The sequence below is a fragment of the Nothobranchius furzeri genome, chromosome 5, assembly GCF_043380555.1.
Source record: "Nothobranchius furzeri strain GRZ-AD chromosome 5, NfurGRZ-RIMD1, whole genome shotgun sequence".
Taxonomy (NCBI): domain Eukaryota; kingdom Metazoa; phylum Chordata; class Actinopteri; order Cyprinodontiformes; family Nothobranchiidae; genus Nothobranchius; species Nothobranchius furzeri.
Genome location: NC_091745.1, coordinates 4,464,721 through 4,484,197, shown reverse-complemented (window position 1 = coordinate 4,484,197; position 19,477 = coordinate 4,464,721). Strand labels below are relative to the sequence as shown.

Genomic DNA, 19,477 nt, shown 5'->3' with positions numbered 1-19,477 from the left:
ATGCCCCCACTAGGGAAGAGTTTGCTTCATGGTTCGGAGCAGGTAACAACCCTGTTAGAGAGGCAGAGCACGTCAGCCTTCGTCTAAATCTCTAATGCCAATAATCCAAATTATCCAGGAAAAACAATCGCTTTCTGATACAGCAATTAGCAATTAGCATAATCCCTGAAAGCATGCTTTTGCATTTCACTGGCTTAATCCAAGTCTCAGGGGACTTTGGCAAATGCCACAGCTTGTGTTAATGACTTCCAACTTACCAAACGCTCTGGGTGTTGGTGGCAGAGATGTCAGCAATATGTTTTGCTGCAGAGCTGTGGAATTGGGATTGCACTGAGAAGATTTCCTCTTCAACGCTAACCCGGCACGCCTCATCTGTGCCACATGTAAGAAGTGTGTTGAGTGCAGTTTACACATCGACTACACGGCTCATACAATTCTTCACGCTGTGCTAAAATTATACAGAATGCCACATGGTGATTTGGGAGAAAGAGCATAAATGAGTGAGCAACATAAAGCGATGTGAAACTTCAAAGACAGTCAAGGCTCACAGCCACTGAAAATGTTTGTCTTTGCTTGTGACAGTGACTCAGGGGTGTAAATAGAGGCATTAGCTCACACCTCCAGAGTCTCAACACATCACAAAGCTATAATTGAATTAAGTCTGTTGGTGTTGTTGAACTGCAGATCCTCAGAGGTGAATTTGGCCCCTAAGATAGCTCTAATAATAGTTCTGATTTTAAACAGTTTTTAAAAACATGACGAAATGGCAAAATCAAAAGCCAAGATGGACGTTTCGTTTTCAAGTAAATGTCAAAAATGTTTTCAGATTAGAAAGAAGAAGAAGAAGAAGAAAAAAAGATTCACGCAGCATATTGGTGCATAATTTTAGCGCATAATGGTCATACTCATGATAATACTGCCAGTTCCAGAGGGAAACGCCAACATTTTCATTCCCCCATCCTTCAGCATAACATACTGCCGGAGCACCTATCAGCTCCTGGAAACACATTTGAAACACACTCCCAGAGGTCCCTGTATCTTGGCTCCATGACCATTCCTGTCAGGGTTTTTCCTTTGACTGAACAAATGCATCAGCTCGTGTCATGAGACCACATCCCTCCCAGCCAATAAGCAGCACCAGTAGCACAAGTGCTCCAGGAGGTGTGGAAGGAAAATTGGAATCCTGACAAGTATGATTGACATGCGTATTTGTCCCAAGGTAGTCTTATTTGCAGAGATTTAAGGACGTCTGTACACCAGCGTTCTGCCGAACGGAGTCATTGTTCCTCCAGACTAGAAGCAGAACACTCCAATTTTTTTTGCGTGCAAATAATCTTTTGGGAGAAATGAATCCCTTTGAGCATAAAATTACTTCAGCTTAGACTTTATTTTGGTTCTAAAATAAATAATTTAACAGATGAAGCTACGTCTTTCATTTTCAGACAATCTGTCCAGCTTTAGTTCTTGCTATCCCAGGAGCAAAAAGAGGAAAGGGCTGTTCTCAATTCAATCTAGCTTCTTTGATGGACACAAAAACGTGGATATGAGACTCGATGGTGAACCGTAACCCACGGCTAATTCACAGCAATGGAATGGGGAAATGGCAAATTAAATTCTAACCATAAGTAAAATAGAGTTTGACTTGAAAGTATTGGAGTGTAGCTGCAGCAGGGTGAGAGGAAAGGACAAATGTGTGAGAGAGGAGGGGGAGAATGTACATAGATTTCAAAGGCAGGATGAAATTGGCTATGCCCATTAACTGCTCAAGAGGATTTTTCCCCTCCATATGCAAAGAAGAATGGAGTGTTATTATTTCTCCCATAGATCACCAGAATAAGATCAAACCTATCTGCGACTCCTGGAATGAAAGGAGTCTCTATTCAGGCAAAACAAATCAGTGAAAGTAAAAACCTTCTGAAAAAGAAATACAACACAATACAGTTGAAGTTGATTTGTAGAATAGCATTGTTGAAACAGCTCCACTAATCAGACTTTAACAACACAACCTCTTTGTGTTTGTCTTGATTAAGTTTCGGCAGAGATTTAAGGATCGTGATGATATTTCTATGTGCTGCATAAATTTACACCTTCACTGCACATATGTTGAGTGAGGAATCATTTTGCCTCTTGAAGAAGGTGTTTGGTTTCATAATGAGTGGGTGTTTGTTAAAAGAAGGAGACAAGGTTTATGCAAACTACTCATTACGTCACGTTAGTTTGGGCAAAAACCTGAATGTGGTAGTTTAACTCTGCTCAAGGGAATGGCTGCAATCTCTGTGATAGCTGTTTGCTAAATCATTATGTGGAGGAGAAATGAGCTGAATTGTGTCAGAAAAGAAAAAAAATGGAGTCCAGCTTTAAAATATTTAAATGTTGACATTTCATGTATGTTGCTGTGTTTCTTCTTAGATTGTAGGAATGATCCTTTTTTAAATATCACGTGAGAGAGGAAGAGTTAATCACAACATCACACGTTTTTCATACTGGCATCACTTCTAATGATGCAACACATTCTGTACCATCATCCACCATCAACACACACATAAAACTGTGCTTTTTGCATTTCCGTAAAGGTCTCATTCACTTGTTTTTTCAATAAATGTGTTGTGGTCTCATGTATGAAATAATGCTATGTGAGCGGGTTTAGTGGAAAAACACTCGTAATTCAGTTTCGGGGGTGGAAGTTAGTTAGGTGGAGGAGTGGGTCAGTAGAAAATGGTGCAATTTGGATTATTAGTAGCACTTTAGTTTAGGGAACACAAATTAACCATTAATTAGCTGCCAATTAATATGCATATTAGTGGACTACCAAGTCTGAACTAGTCATTATTAAGCACTTATTAACAGCTTATTAGTAATGCCGTAATTCTAACATTAACAAGCCATTAATTAAGAGTTTTATCAAAATAAGTCATTCATAATGGTTTGTTAACTGAACGTAAACAGTTTGTTGCTGATTAACACACTTACTAAGTAGCTCAAGTCAATATGTGGCTTTTAACGAATTAATTCAGGGTAACATATTCTTGCCTTTAAGTGGTTAATAATACTCAACTACTAGTAATTCAGTATGAACAAAATGTGGCTTTAGAATGGGGAACGGATTCTTGCTTACAAGTGGTTAATTGATTGTTATTTAGGCTCTAATATCATGTGGAGTTTGGTGTTTATTTACATAATACTAGAACATAAGATTTTTGGTTATTAATGCACAATAACTATTCCCCTTGAATTACTTCTTTAAAGCCACATATTGATTTGAGCTGATTAGTATGTGTGTTAATCAGCAACAAACCATTTACTTTCACTTAACAAACCATTATGATTGGCGTATTTAGATAAAACACTTGATTTATGGCCTGTTAATATTAGAATTACAGCATTGGTAATCGGCACCTAACAATAGCTTAATAATGACTAATTCAGACTTAGTAGTCAACTAATATGCATATTAATTGGCAGCTAATTAATGGTTAATTTGTGTTCCCTAAACTAAAGTGTTACTGGATTTGTTTCATAAATTTTTCTGACATGCAAACATTTTGCTTCTGACTAACTGCATTGTGACTCTTCCATTGCCATTAATATCATAATTCAGAATACCTGAAAATATGTTTTCTTCAGGGGCAGCACTCGGCGGATGCTTAGGGTTGCTACAGCAACGGCAATTCATGACCAAGCAACAGCTTAGCAACCCCAATTCTTGACATTCCTTCTCTTTTCCGATGATTCATGTCAGGCCATGCGTGCGCACCCCCCTGCTCCGCTGGTTTGCGTTAGTCACAACGGGCAACGGAGGGACGGTTTGGTTCAGATTAGCAATTCCTTTTATTCACTAAGCAAATTATTTATTTATTTATTTTTACCCCAGAAGATCTTTCTGTGGTTAAAAAATGCAATGTTTTGTTTTATCTGCACAAATACTGCCAGCCTGAACATGTTCAACTATGTTGCTAATGCTAATGGTTAGCTTCTACTAGCTGATGCGCTAAATCACCACAGCCTTCTGTGGTGACAAGCTAGGGTGGGCGGGGCCGCGGATGCTAGATTTCCCTGTAGAAGAAACCTTTGTGACACAATGTTCCTGTATATTTCCTCTTAGTGGCCAATGCAGGTGACGGGGGTTGAAGAAAAGTTTCACCTCAGTGTGACTGACAGTATTTCAAAAAGTGATAGTATTTAAAAAGTGATAGTATTTAAAAAAAAACAAGTTTGACATGTTTTTTTTCTGTAAACGAGCCCTTTAATATCCTGATTATGAAATAAAATGGGGAAGCTAATTCAGAAAAAAGCTAAATCTGATCAAGACTGAATTATTTGATATTGTATCTTTCTGAAAGTATAAAAGCCATTCTTTATTGCAAAACAGTATTCAGTAGAGGGTTTATTTCAGTCACTGAGGGAATGTTAATCAGTCTGTTTCAGCCCTGCATTTGTCATTTATTGTGTTGTTTAGAAACAGTCTTGGATAAATTCTGACGTTTCATATCTAAACGTTTACATCCAGTGTTATTCAGGGTTTAACCTGATTTTAGCAACATCTTTATGGTAATAATATATATATATATTGATATTGATATTCACACAGCTTCTTGATCCCCAGTGAGTCGTGGTGGATGGCTGCTTATACTGAGGCAGGATCCTCTGGAGGTTTCTTCCTGTTAAAGGGAGTTTTCCTCTCCACTGTCGCTAAATGCTTGCTTAGTATGAGGATTGCTGTAAAGACACTGACACAAGTCAGTGACTTGATGCAATTTGTTGGGTTCCTTTTATAGGAAACTTTTTTTCTGATTGGCTTAATGAACTGATCTGAATTGGAATGTTTATTATGTGAAGTGCCTTGAGATGACTCTTGTTGTGATTTGGCGCTATATAAATGAAATTGAATTGCATTTAATAAAGCTGTAGATAAGGAGCTTTTAATTCCAATTTTGAAAAGTTGAGGATAACTAGCGATGCTGACTAGCATGTTCTACCTGGAACATTTTCTCTTTCCTGTTTTCTTTAGCATCAGATGGAACTGCAGCTTTGCTTTCCAGTGTGGAACACTGAAAACCCATTTTTAATGATCATTTCTGATTATAATCGGTCAATTTATGCATTTTTTATGCAGGCTGAACATGAAAATAGTCTCCTACACCTATCTCCTGCATGAGATTCTCAAAGAAAATAGATGGTGAAACTCTAGGATTTGAAAATCCTGACAGATCTACTTCACACTGTCACTTAACGTTTATGGATTCACCCATTTTGACTCACGATGAGGAAGGCTGTTTGTTTAGTGTCCAGGAAACAGCAGAGAACGTCTTGGCTAGTAGAAGCTAACTGTTAGCATTAGTAACTCCACCTCAGAAGCTCCTCCAGGCTTGTGATATTTGTAGAGATAAAGTATCCATGTTGCAAGTCAGTGGTATGGTTGCAATGCTGATATCCAATCTGAGTCAAGAGGCACGAATATCATGAAATGAGACTCTAAAATGATCATCTGAAGCTCAGCTGTGATGTGGGTCACTGCTAGATCCTACAAATGGTGCTGGAGACTACTGCAGATGTATTGATTAAACAAGTGAACAACTCCTTTAACAACTTCCCTACAAACAGATGTAAACTCTTCATAACTCAGTAGCCGATACAGTGCATGAGCTAAGATGGACCAAACCAACATGACAATGGTAAAGGGATTGTACATTTAATTTACTTTAAAAAAATCTTTTTAATCAGAAATTTTTAAAAAGTTTATTTTGACTTCATAAGACTCCACCATGTTGTTGGAAGATAAGTTCCTTTCAAAGTTAAAGTGTGGGAAGAAAACGATTAGCTTGTTTCAGAAATGGGGACGTTTTGCTTCATCGAACAGTTGTTTACAGTTCACAGAATTTTAGAAAAACAAATGCCTCTGAGTCTTTTCTGCGTCATAATGGCGTCATCACCAATGATCAAAAATGATGTTTTATGAAACAATTCTGATGAAGCTTCCGTCCATCTTTTCAGGACTTGTAAACAATCACAATGGCATTTATCTCAAATTGGAATAAAGATAATCCTGTGAAAGACTTAATAATCTGTGGTGAACACAATCCCTTTTCATACATGATTATTGTGTAGAAAAGATTAATTATATAACAAACTGAATGGAGGGGAAGACAATATGTGTTTTTACCTTTCAGACTTCACAAGCTCTCGTTGGCACTTTATTATATTTGTCACTCAGCCTCATGTTTGACAATCAACCAGAAGAACGTTGTACCATACGGAATCGTTTCGTGCATGACTTCATCAAAGTGTGGATCTAACAAGGCTGACGAGGAATAAACGGTTTCAGACGAACTGTCTAATAAATAATTTTAGAAGTTGCTATGTTGGTGAAGGAGCAGGAGGAACGGAACGGCTCGTCTGGGAGTGTGAGTTAATGCCTCATCTTTCCCTGCTATGCTGAGATTTTGAGGCAATTCTCAAACAAGAAATAAAACATGATTGCTCCTGCGGTAACAGAAATCTCACGGCTCTGTGATGTTTGTTAGTTAAATCAAGTGGAAAGAGGATGAGCGATGAGAAAGACCAGAGTGATACGGTCTGCTCTCCTGACAGCACCGGGGTTTGCTGCTAATTAAAAAGTTTAATTCCACAACTGCAGCGCTGGCGTCTGGGCTCTAAGAGGTGCGTCCTTGTAAGTCTTGGCGCCGTCTTATCAGGTGTCGGCAGATTCTGCTACGTTGGGAAACCTTGGGACTTGGGAAAAGCCTCAGCAGCTTACGGGGCCCAGCTGGAAGCGATGGCGTCCTGCCTGCCTGTTCGGGAATCTGGCTCACCCCATCTTTCCACTGAGGGCAGACTTGGGCTCCCAGTCAGGCGGTGGGAGTCAAGGGCTAAGCTGCCCCATGAAGCAGCTGAGCGAAGGAAAGAAGGGCAAAACATGGGATAAACTTGGGATTTAGGAATTCTACTGCTGGGCTTGGCCATTGATCCACAGCTCAATTAAAAACATTCTGTCACCAAGTTTTGCCTTATGACCAAAATCTGGACTAAGCCCTGCTGCAACAAACACTGCCTGTTCAAGCACACAGATTACCTGGATTAGTCATAATGATCTGACGGTGATTCCAGGAATAATTTAAACTAAATCATTTTATGAATCAAATAAATTAATTTGGCCCTCTTTTATGTTGATTTTATTTACCTGTTTTCATTGGTCTCTTTATCCCTTGTTTTACCCGTTTGTCTTCTACTTTAATGTTTTACCTTTCTCGCACTATTTGAATTGCTTTTATTTTCAATTTATTCATCATGTTTGACATTTCTTATGTACCATGTTCAGCGCCTTGGGCTTCCCGACAGGGTTGCGGAAGGCGCTTTATAAATAAAGCTTTGATTGACTGATTGATTGATTGATTGATATATTAATAAATTGATTGATTGATTGATTGATTGATTGATTGATTGATTGATTGATTGATTGATTGATTGATTGATTGATTGATTGATTGATTGATTGATTGATTGATTGATTGATGCATTCTCTCTTTTTTAAATGATGTGAGTGGAGTGATGAATGTGCCGTGTGACCTTGGTTGAGCCAAGAGCTTGCGCTGTATTTATTGAAGAGCATCACAATTCAAAAGGCAAGGCCCACTTTGTGTCATGTGGTCACATATTTGCTCATTAGAAATAACCTGATGGGAATTTTGCAACAATAAAAACAAAATTAAGGAAGTACAGCGGTCCGAGAATTGGCTGAAATTAAAGCAGTTTGCTGTTACTAATCATCATGGGGCCGAACACTGCTGCTGACTCCTGTCAGAGCTCAGGGATTCAGCACTGAAAGTGTAACTACACCTCCTGCAAAGATTTATGGGAACATCCTTTTGGCTTTTATTGCAAAGGGGTTAAAGTGTCATGTTAATAACATCAGAGCCTGCAGACCTCGGTAAAACATGGGCTCTACTTCCCAGGTAGCCATTTATCTGATGATTTTCTTTTAATTTGAAGATATTCTGACCAAACGTATTAGTTTACAAATCTCTCTTTTTCTTTATAACAATAAAAATGAAAATTCAATTATAAAAGGTATCAAGCAAAATAAAATTAAAGTAAAAGCTGTGGTTTTATATGCAGGCTCCACGTCCTGTAACCGTGAGTTGTATTTCCATCTGGTGGTTGTTACTTTTAAGTTTTCAGCCACTCATTGTTTCGTTCATTTAATACGGTTCCCCTCATAAATCAGCTTTTATATCCTGTTAGGTTTTATACTAAAATACTTTATAGGTGAAGAGTGTTTTACAGTGTGTGTGTGTGTGTGTGTGTGTGTGTGTGTGTGTGTGTGTGTGTGTGTGTGTGTGTGTGTGTGTGTGTGTGTGTGTTTTAGCTAAATATCTCATGAACCAAAGGCCAGATTTTATTCAAACACTCAGAAAATATTAATCAGATGGACACACACAACAAAATTTACTTTTAGTGTAAACGTGATTCAAGATGGCTGCCACATTTCATCATCATTAGCAAATGCAAAAATTGCTTTAACTCAGACTTAACCCGCTAAAACCTGGGAAACAAGATGATAAATGACCCACACTTGTATAGCGCCTTTAAGAGTAAGGACTCCAAACCGCTTTACACTTCAGTGTATCATTCATCCATTCACACACACATTCACACACTGATGGTGATGAGCTACAGCTGCCCTGGGGCACACTGACAGAGGTGAGGCTGCCAAGCACAAGGCACCATCGATCCCTCCGACCACCACCAGCAGGCAATGTGGGTTAAGTGTCTTGCCCAAGGACACAACAGCAGAATTATCTGTCCAGAGCCGGGATTGAACCTGCAACCTTCTGATTACTCAACCTGTTGAGCTACTGCTGCCCAGATGTAGAAGGTTAATCTCATCAAATCCTCCAAGCACAAACGTTACGTTGCATCTTTGCTTAAACACTGAAAACTCATGTGAACCACATTCTATTAGCAAACTTTCTCCTGTACCACAGACTAAACACTCTGAAAATTTGATCTACATGTATGAACTTTAGGGGTTAATCAAATTTAAAGGCAACAGTTGCTCACTCAAAACCCTTTTGTGCTGCCATGTGGTGTAAACATTACAAACGTGGTTAAAAAATAGTACATCCATTTTATGTCAGTGTTTGGTTTTAATAATTATATGCCTAAAATGAGCCGTTTGAAGAAGCCCTTATTTGTGATGTCACACATTTGGCTATTTGCATGGAACCCTTCTTCACCTGTTCCACTAGAGCAGGAGTCTCCAACAAGTCACTCACAGGCTACCGGTAGCTCGCGACAGCCAGCATGCCACCCTGCCTGACTTGTAAATAACGAGGGACAACTTTTAAACTGGATGGTCAGCCGTCCCCATTTTTTAAATATGTAATTAAAAGTTTGGATTTTGCGGAATTCTAATTCAATTCTGAATATTGCTCAAATCTTTCGGCAAACATGTTCTACTGGACATAAGTAGAGTAATTGCTCGGGTTTGCAGAGCAGATCCCGTTTCTGAAATCAGCAGCTGCAGCTGTTGCGGGTGGATGAAGACGCTCTTCTAAAGAAGACAGAGTTGGTTGTGCAAACCTGGTTTCAGAAAATCATCCTCAGTAAAATTTTCAGGGTGACAGTAAAGCCCTATAAAAGGTATAGCTAGTTAACGCTGTTTGTTTATTAACACAGGCTGCCAAACTTTCTGGGCATCTCCTGTGATTTAGTTTCAACACTTTTCCCTCAACAGTTTCAGGTGATTGTCCCATTTAGTAATAAAACATGACTTTTAAATCTCTCGTTCTCGCTTTCTGTTTTGTGTTGCGCAGCCATCAGACTTGTGGATCAGCTGATCCAGAGGCAAAGAATAAGGATAAACATCCAAACCTATTTTAATATTGTCAAAAAATGCAGCAAAGCATCAATTTACCTGCAGTTATTCTCTAGTGAAGAAAAACTTTTGTTTGGTGAGCAAATAAATAAATAAATAAACATAAAATGATTGAATGAATCAGGAAACAAGCAGAAATGTTACTTCTCTTTTCACATTTCTACTTCAGTGATGCAGCAATTACAACAACGATGCTATAAATTCTTATCTTGAATTACGTTTTTGTTTAAATGTCTGTCTTGAAAAGTTGTGGGTGGTGTTCTTTTTGAATTCTAGGTTATTAAAGGAATATCGTTCTGTGATGGTGACCTGGTCAGATGTACCCGGCCTCACATCCTTCCACTGCTGGGACCCTCTCTGGCATCTTTTTGTCTTTGAATTGGACAAAGTCAGCACAGAAAATAAAAGTGAATGAGTTGGAGATGTGATCATTTTTGAAAAATACATACATAGCACGTACTGTGTGCTACATTAAGACAGAAATAGCCTACAGACTCACATAAAGTACAATAAAAACACTGCAGGGATAAATAAAACAATGAGAAAATGTATGTAAAAATGACATTTCAACTTACAACAGATTCACTTTCAAGAGTAAAAGTAGAAATTAAAACATTATTTTCGCTGTAGATCTAGAATCAAATAGTTTTTTTATTTTCACACAACCTGGATTTCTGCTACTAATTTTTTTTCAATGTACATTTCTCAACACAATTGCTCAAGGCCTGATCTGTTCAGTATGCAGGAAGCCTTTTACACCTTGTGGGCAGACTAATAAAGCTCCTCACACGTTGCTGACTGTCCAGTCCAGACATCAGCACCGAGCTTTGAGGCCCTGAAGATGAGAAACCTCATCTCTTCTGTTGCTTCTGTATTATTTGATCCTGTCTGCGTGTGCTTTTCATTTGGCATTAATCTAAAATGGACAATCTGACACGTCTCACAATGGTGTCAGTCCTAATGCTGATACTGCCACTCTGACATGCTGGCAAAATAACTCTCCTGCTTTTATTTTTAGGCCCGAGCAGCGAAAGCGCTGCGAAGGCCTCTTGTTTTTGCTCCGATTATTATTCTTTCTTTTTTTGTTATTCCGTGCCCCCTTTGAATGGCTTTTTGGGGACCTTAACATACCCCAAAACTCACAATATTTTGCAAACTTGTCAGGCCTGGTGAAAAATTTGATATTTGAAAGGTCCCAAAAAAATCGCAAAGAAAATGGCTGAACAGCGCCCCCTACAATGTGAAAAAAAAACCCTCTCCATAAAGCTTAGTTTATCGTACAGTTATGAAATTTGGTACACTTGTAGTACTCAACAGTCCGCACAGAAAAGTCTCTTGCAAGCATGGTCAATATCAAACAGGAAGTCGGCCATTTTGGGTTGAAATGGCGATTTTTAGCCGTTTTTGCAGTTTTTAGGGTCCGTTTCTGATTGGATTGCTCGATCATTTTTCGCACGATCGTCTCAAAAATTGTGTAAAAATGCTCAGAAGGGATGGGCAAACAAAATGAGATGAGGATTCTGAGTTTTCGTATATGTTGAAGGGGCGGGGCCAGGCCTTGAAGTTTGACTACTCGCCAATTTTTTTTTAATTGCTATAACTTCATAACTGAATAGAATAAAGTTACCAAACTTTCTGTGGTCATTCGTCATCCACCCACAAAGTAATATGAATGGTTGGATGATGACATCACACAAGCCCTGCCCGCTCAGGACCAAAAAGGTCAAGTTTTACTGTGAAAGGTCCCAAATTGCCCCATTTCACTTAATCACCACAAATTTGTAGCTGGTAACTCAAGACAAGTGGGGGTTGCTTGGCATCACTTTATGGGAGTTTTCGGCAGAGGGCGGGGCTGTGGCGGCGCGGCGAAGTCAGGCGTACCGCCATGGCCTTACGTTTCACTCCCATTTCGTCATTTCTAAAGATATGGTCACGAAACTTCTTGTGAGTGTTCCTAGTCCGGCTCCCCAAAAGACCTGATGTGAACATCCGGTGGGCGTGGCCTATTTTCTGAAATAGCGCCCCCTAGGACCATTAAAACTGTCAGCCCCAAGCCATGCTTTGACTGAGGATTACGAAATTTGGTACACTAATGCGGTGTCTCAGGACCTACAAAAAAGTCTCTTGGAGCCAAGTGCAAAGTCGCACAGGAAGTCGGCCATTTTGGTCCAAGTACGCGATTTAGTGGATTTCGCACACGTTGTTTGGAGAGTGATGGTCCGTCGCCCTTTTCACCAATCTCCTTCAAACTTCTGCTATATACTCTTAAGACATAGGGGAAAAAATTCAACCGTCGGATTTTTCAAAAGTTGAAAGGTGTGGGCGCGGCTAAGCCTCAAACTTTGACCTTTTGCCAAGCCACTTTTTTTTTAACAGCTCCCTATTGGACTCCTTTTACCCAATCACCAGGATTCTCTGGCAAATAGCAGCAGACAACTTGAGGTTACTTGGTCTCCAGTACTGGCAGGTTTCGAAAAAAGGCGGGGCTTTGGGAGCATGGCGAAAATCGCCATCACGCCATGGAAATACGTTTGCCTCTCATTTCTTCAGTTATCGAGATATCACCTCGAAATTTGTTGTGAGTGATCCTAGTCTGATCTGCAATAGAAATGGAGAGCTAAAATTTGTGGGCGTGGCCTATTTTCAGAAATGGCGTCCCCTAGGACCATTAAAACTGTCAGCCCCTAGCCATGCTTTGACTGAGGATTACGAAAATTGGTACACTAATGTGGTGTCTCCGGACCTACAAAAAAGTCTCTTGGAGCCAAGTGTAAAGTCGCACAGGAAGTCGGCCATTTTGGTCCAAGTACGCGATTTAGTTGTTTTGGCACACGTTGTTTGGAGAGTGATGCTCCGTTGCCCTTTTCACCAATCGCCTTCAAGCTTCTGCTATTTACTCTTAAGACATAGGGGAAAAAATTCAACCGTCGGATTTTTCAAAAGTTGAAAGGTGTGGGCGTGGCTAAGCCTCAAACATTGACCTTTCGCCATTACTTTACTTGACTTAACTCCCATGTGCATGATCAGATCTTTTTCGAACTTTGTCTGTGTGATCATTGACCATATCTTTAAACAATGACAATGTGGACAGCTGACATCACCTAAGCCCCGCCCCCTGAATACAGGAAGTTATTTTTTTATGCTGAAATGCCCATATTTGTCCCCTCTAATTTAGTCAACATGACACCAAGGTCATGCACTGTCTTCATGATGCTGTAATGACCATTCAGATATGATAGCTTTCCAGAAAGGGAGGTGCTTTGATGCCATGGCGAATTCTGGCGTAACGCCATAACCTTACAATGTAATTTAATGGTGAGCTCAGAGGGGATGCTGAGTCAGGGTGAGGTGCGGACTAGGTGGCCATTTGTGGTTTCTGGTTTCGGGGTGGTTGACGTTTCTGTACTGCTAGATGTGCCTTAGTGCCCCGGACTGCCGGCCAGGCCGGAGCGGCGCGGAGCTGCGAGGGCCGAACGACGCTGCTTGCAGCTTTAATTTTAATTGATATTCCACAGTTTGAAATGGGAACAATTTGATTTTTGATGATTGGATAATGCTTTCTGACAGCAGTTTATGGATTCTCCCTCTAGGAGATAATCTTTACTAACCTTATTTGTTCACGTTTGTGTAAACAGCATTGTTTGACATTTTATTGGAATGATGGAAATACCAAGCAGTCAGGACTTACCAACACTCTTTATCCTTACTAAACTGCTCTAAATAGTGCAAATTTCCTCTGAGGACGATCACGTCTTCACGTTTGACTGATAATCAATGGCATTCTTTAGCACAGTTTATGAGGTACATTATCTTTCCACTAAAGTATAAACCACAATGAGTTGAGATCTAGAAGTGCTGCATTGATTATCATGCATCGGGGTTTTCTGCTGCAAGATGGACATGTGCACATATTTGATGCAAACTCCAGAGGAGAGATTAGTTAACTCCTTCAAGTGATGACTCACTCTCTTTACTCGGAAATGAGGGTAAAGTTAGATGTGCTGATTGGCCATTCATACTCCTCTGTGTGTGGTAATGGCGCCCCTACACCATCAATTATTTTAAGCCCAGAAACACACTGCAGAAAAAGTCTAACAGATTTACGAGAACGCAGCACCAATCATCAAACTGTGGTAACTCAAAGCAGCCCCACGCTAAGCCTGGACTCAGTTGATTTCTGCAGAATTTTTCACGAGAATGAAACTTTTTGCAGGAAGCTGAAACCTTTTCGTGCAAGCATCCAGACGTAATCAGAAAACCCAGCTGTCAAAATGTACACCTGTACTTTTCCAACAGGAAGATAAAGTTCTACAGGAATGTACCAAAAGTCTGAAATCAATATTTTTCCTTCTCGGCGTTCCACAGAAATCACAAAGTCCCAACAGACATGTCACACGGTTTAACAAGAAATTCTATTTATTTGTTTATTATGTTTCTGGGAAGACTGTAAAACAGAGATGAACAAATGACAAAAAACAATCTACATGAGAAGACCAATTTTCACAAGCAAATGATCTTTCTTAGTTCTGCAGCATAAATATATGTTCTTTATAATTACGGCTTTAAAAATATGTGCACAAAGTTAGAATACTTCTAATCATGCTCTAAGATAATGTACTATGCAAATACATATGTTTAAACTTGATCCATTCAATGGCAATCATTTAAAAAGCCATCACATATTACACCTCCTGCAGTTTTGGCTGAAGCAGCTGACCTTGGTTTTTGATATGGGCGACCAGGGCATTTGCTGGCAAAATGGGGAGAAAAAGTAAACTCTTTTTTTTTTTTTGAGACCACGGTGCTTAAACGTCATGTCGGTGTGTGCACTTTAGTAAGCAAACAATCCTCAATTGCAGGTCAGGGAGCAGCAGGGTGTGTTAGTTCAATTCGTGCTACAGAGGGAGGAAGATCTGCTGAAGAGGCGGAAAGTGAAGCAGCATCTAATCAGTTCACAAAAACACAAAACCCCATCAGAGTATGTAAGATAGACAATTACATTTTGAACCAATTAATTCTTTAAATTATAAAATCTATTTTTCACAGTTGTTTGCACCCCCTTTGTCCCTGCTGGCTGCTGCCTGTTGGGAGCTGAGCGTGGAGGTGGTGGTGGTGTGTGTGTGCGTGTGTGCGTGTGTGTGTGTGTGGGGGGGGGGGGGGGGCTGTTTGCCCAGCGCACCAAATGGGCTAGCACCGCCTCTGCAGACAAATCACCTAAACTAAATATACAAACTGTGATTAAGAAGCAACATTAAACAAGGTCATGTTTTTACACAAAAACATGAACCGGGTAAACCCTGCAGGAGCTTCTGATCATGTGGTGATGGAATCTCAGGGTGGTATTCCCAGTAGTTTATCCATCATTCCCATCAAGATGCGGAGCAGGTGTTACACAGACAGCACTGCATTTATGAATCACTTTTTATGAGATCACTGGTCTCATTCAGCTTCCACCGACGTTTCAAACATCTGTAAGTGATCATAATTTCACTTCCATTAAGTGCACATTAGCCAGAGCATTACCAGCTGAGAAGAAAGATGGCGGGCAATGCATCATTCGGAGGCTAACTTCCTCTGAGTTAATTTCATGAACAAGTAAATCTGGATATTTTAACCATTTGGTCTTTGATTGTTTAAGTCTTGATTATTTTCAGTGGCGTTATCTTCTCTTTTGTTCTAATTACGACAATGCCAGATGTAAAACACATTCTCATTCAGGATCTTTTAAGCTTAGGGACTCTAAAAGCAACAAGCACATTTATTATTATTTATGTAAACATGTCACCCTTCTGTCTAATGAGCCTTTCACCATAAGCATAATGAAACAGCTTGCATTAGCACAGGCTAAATGAACAGCCGAGAGCTCCCATGTCTGTGCAGCAAGATGAAAGCAGATGTTCCCAAACACCGGCACCACAAACCAAGTTCTACAAAGCAACAGAAGGGACTTTGAACCAGCGTTGCTCTCGTCAGCTCATTGACTCCATTAGAAAAGTCCCCTGGTTAAGCATTATTATGTGAGAACAACACCTACATGAGCCACGACCAGCTGACCATGAATGAGCTCTCTAATGGATGTTTTTTCTCCCGTCCATAAACACGTTAGTGATGTACAACTAATGAACTCAGACTCATCACAATTGTCGGTTAATAGACACATCAAAGGTGACATGACAAAATCAAAAAGATTGAAAACTGAACTCAAAGGTGAGAGGGCAACGGTTCTGCCGATTCAGAGTGAATGGACCAACAGGACTTCGGAAGAGACTGTCAAAACAAACTAATGTTTTAAATAAAAAATATATGTATAAATAAATAAAAATTGCCATCTCCTTCAAATTAATTCCCTGAATTATGTCACCGCTTTCTGAATTTAACTGAAAATCAAAGAACACCTGAAAACGGTTAAATTAGTTATTTAATTAAAGTAGATCAAACTTCTGTTGCATTTTATTTAATATACTCTATTTTCTTGCAACTATTTGTGTGCTTGTTAAAGTAAAGACAACCATAAAAGTAAGTGTTCTTGCTGTCAGAACGAAATATTTAACATCTGAAAGCAATGCATCAGAAAACTTTGAGCAAAATGTCTTATTGTAGTCAATGTGAGCGAATCAGAGGATGTTTTAGAATTTTAGATGCTGTTTCTATTAAAGATGACAAATAAGCTGCTGGTGTGGCTGGGGGTTTGGAGAATGACGCACATATGTCACAAAGTTGTGCTGCAGTCCACTTTTTCTTTTGTTTTGTGAAAAATTGTGTCTGTCTTTCTCAAAACTGTTGTTCACGTATGGACGTGCCCTTTCTGAGTAATAACCCTATTTGACAAAAATAAATAAACACTAAAAACTCTGATAACTTTTGTATGTTAGATAACATGATTCAGTTATGATACAAAAAATCTTTTAAAATTATAAACCAACTCAACACTGCATGCAAATGTGTCTTTTTATCAAATGGTTTATGAAAAGAAGTAGAAAATGCATCTGTTCGCTGCATGCAAGCCTTTTCATCATTGTGGCACATGAATGTTTTTATTGAACACAGTGTTAGGTGTGTGCATTTGTTTAAAAGTTTAAATGACTATTTTCACTTTGGTACACTGTTTCTGCATAAATCAACATTTAAATGAATTGGATCTATCCATTACTGTTAGACTGTTTCCCTTTATAATGGCCGCTTTGCTGTTGGAGATGCTACCAAATGTGCACAGAGGGGAAAAAGTTTCATGAAGAAAGGAGCGCTAACTGTGAGGGATTACACTTCAGCTAAATGCCGTTGATTTTTATCGCCTTTAAGGAACCGTTGCAGAAAAAACATGGAGCTATATCCAGAAAGCTGCTGATCGTTACCTGTACCAGTCCAGCCCCTTCTCGTAGTTCCTATCGAAGAAGTGCGGCTCGTTCCCAACTGCTCTGACGTCCGGGTGCACTCTGAGCGCCTCCAGCAGGGCTCGGGTCCCCCCCTTCTTCACACCGATTATGATGGCTTGTGGAAGTTTCTTCTCTCCGTAATCCGAGGTGCAGTTCACCCTGAGTTCGCTGTCCGTGGTGCTGATTTCCTGATGCTCCCTCTCCAGCGCCGGCGTATGATCCAACGCCGCCGGTTTAGTGGGAGACACCTGCGTCCTAATCCACTCCACCGTCCGTTGTTCGGCCTCATCGTGGCTGTTCACGGTGGGGAACAAGCTCGTTCTCTCGGTAAAACCCTGCGAAGCCGAATAAAGTTTCTCCCTCAGTGTCACAAAAGTTGTTTCCTCTGTCACCAGCCTCCCCTGATACACGTAGTTCTCTTGCAGAGGGAACCGCAGCGAGTTGTAGCAGCTCATCAAGCTATAGAACAGATAGGTGACAGAAAGGGAGAGGGTGAACATGAATAAGATTTTCCGGGGCACTTTAGAGGTGAAGACCGAAGTGCTGGACCAAAATGCCATCTCTGACAGCAGTGATCCTCTCAAAGAAGTGGCCAGACATGTTTCCACCCCGAGTCTTGCATGGACAAAATCAACAGTAATAATCAGTCACCATCAGCGCTGCTCCAGCTCAAAAAGCCACAAGCTGGACCAAACCATCCCAAGCTGTCCAAATGGCATATTTATCAGGGTGGCAGGGAAATAGATCGTTCAAATTCCAGGAGAATACCACGTCCCCCTTCTCTTATTCCAAAGCTGACAGACAAAGTCACAAATTATCGGATTGAACTTGCAGATTTGAGAGGCTGGTGGTCTGGCGCCCTTCCAGATGAGCAGCCTGCTTTAAGTGGACAGAGTATGATAGATGAAATCCTGGCAATTTATGAGGAGCGTGCAGGAAAAAAACAACAACGAAGGAACAAAAGTGTCTTGCTTCTCATCAGCTGCCCAGGTTGAAGCCCAGTCCCGTCTGCGATTCAAAGAGTACATTTCCACCCAGCCAGAAACGCTCCAAATCCACTGAGTCTCCTCCAACGTGAGACAATCAGAGGCGTAACCATTTGCGCTTTTCTCTGTTTACTTTGTGTTGCAGAAACTCGAACAGCCTTTGCACAAAAGCATCCACACTTCCCACTGAGGCTTCCGCTCTACGCCTTCTCACATTGGTAGGATCCTACGATGTGCGCATCGGCTGTGTGAGCTCATCTGAGCCGAAGCATCGTGGAACCAAACAGCACAAGTGCGCGTACACCCACCTTTCCTCGTGTCCGTGCACAAATAGGGCTACAAACGTCATATTTCTTCATCTTGAGATAGTTGTGTGAAGAAGAGGCTTTTCCTCGCTCCTGAGTGCTGGCAGAGCTCAGACTCGCGCTGCTGGGATGTCTGAGATCTTATCATCACATGAATCCATTCACTCTAGATTGGGCTCACAATGAAACTCAATCTCAGGGAGATTATTTAGATATATTTTTTTAGAGAAAGCTCATGCCTGCACCCTGCTGGTTTTTTGAGGAGCACTGCACAAAAATCTGAAAAAATAAAGTTTGTTTTCAGTAATGAGTCGATGTAGATGAGTGTCGTAAACTGAAGGGTGGAGAGAAATTGTAATCTTCTCCTAAAAGGGAGCTGATGCAGAAAACAATCACACATTCTGCACCATGCTGCTGCTCAGACACAACACACGCTGGATTTATGTTACGTTTATGGAAGCAGACTGTAATTACTAACTGGAATATTCAGTGGACCTTAACTTGTACACTTTGTTCCCACAATATGATGATCTAAAATTACATGTCACCGCCATGTCTCCCTGAGTTAGAGAATCTAATTCATCACACACCAGGAGAGCCACCGTCACAATAAGTAATCAGTCACAAATAATTTGCAGTGCAGGGTTCTCAAAAAAATAAATAAATAAGCCACTGCTATTTTCACACATCTCTGCTATAGGGAAACGCTCATGGGCATTTATTTGCTTGAACAAATTTACTATGCATAAATGTTTGCAAGTGGATGTGAATTTTTTTAATGTTTAAAAAATAGGAAATTTGTGTTATAGCAAAGGTCATCAGTAGGTTGCCTTGAGCATTCACCAAGTGCCCTCCGATCAAATCATATTTTGATCAAATCATACTTTGCATCAGCATCACTGACTTTTCTTATACTAAACACACACATATATATATATA

General features: G+C 40.2%; 1 protein-coding gene across 1 annotated transcript in view; it reads right to left on the bottom strand.

The window, feature by feature from the left end:
• hs3st4 (heparan sulfate (glucosamine) 3-O-sulfotransferase 4) overlaps positions 1-18,720 on the bottom strand; it is a 125,435-nt gene extending 106,715 nt beyond the window's left edge. Inside the window, exon 1 of the mRNA XM_015948599.3 lies at positions 17,227-18,720. Within this exon, the coding sequence (XP_015804085.1) occupies positions 17,227-17,807 (581 nt within the window). The 5' untranslated portion in view covers positions 17,808-18,720. The remainder of the gene's footprint in view (positions 1-17,226) is intronic.
• Between the last annotated feature and the right edge of the window lie 757 nt (positions 18,721-19,477).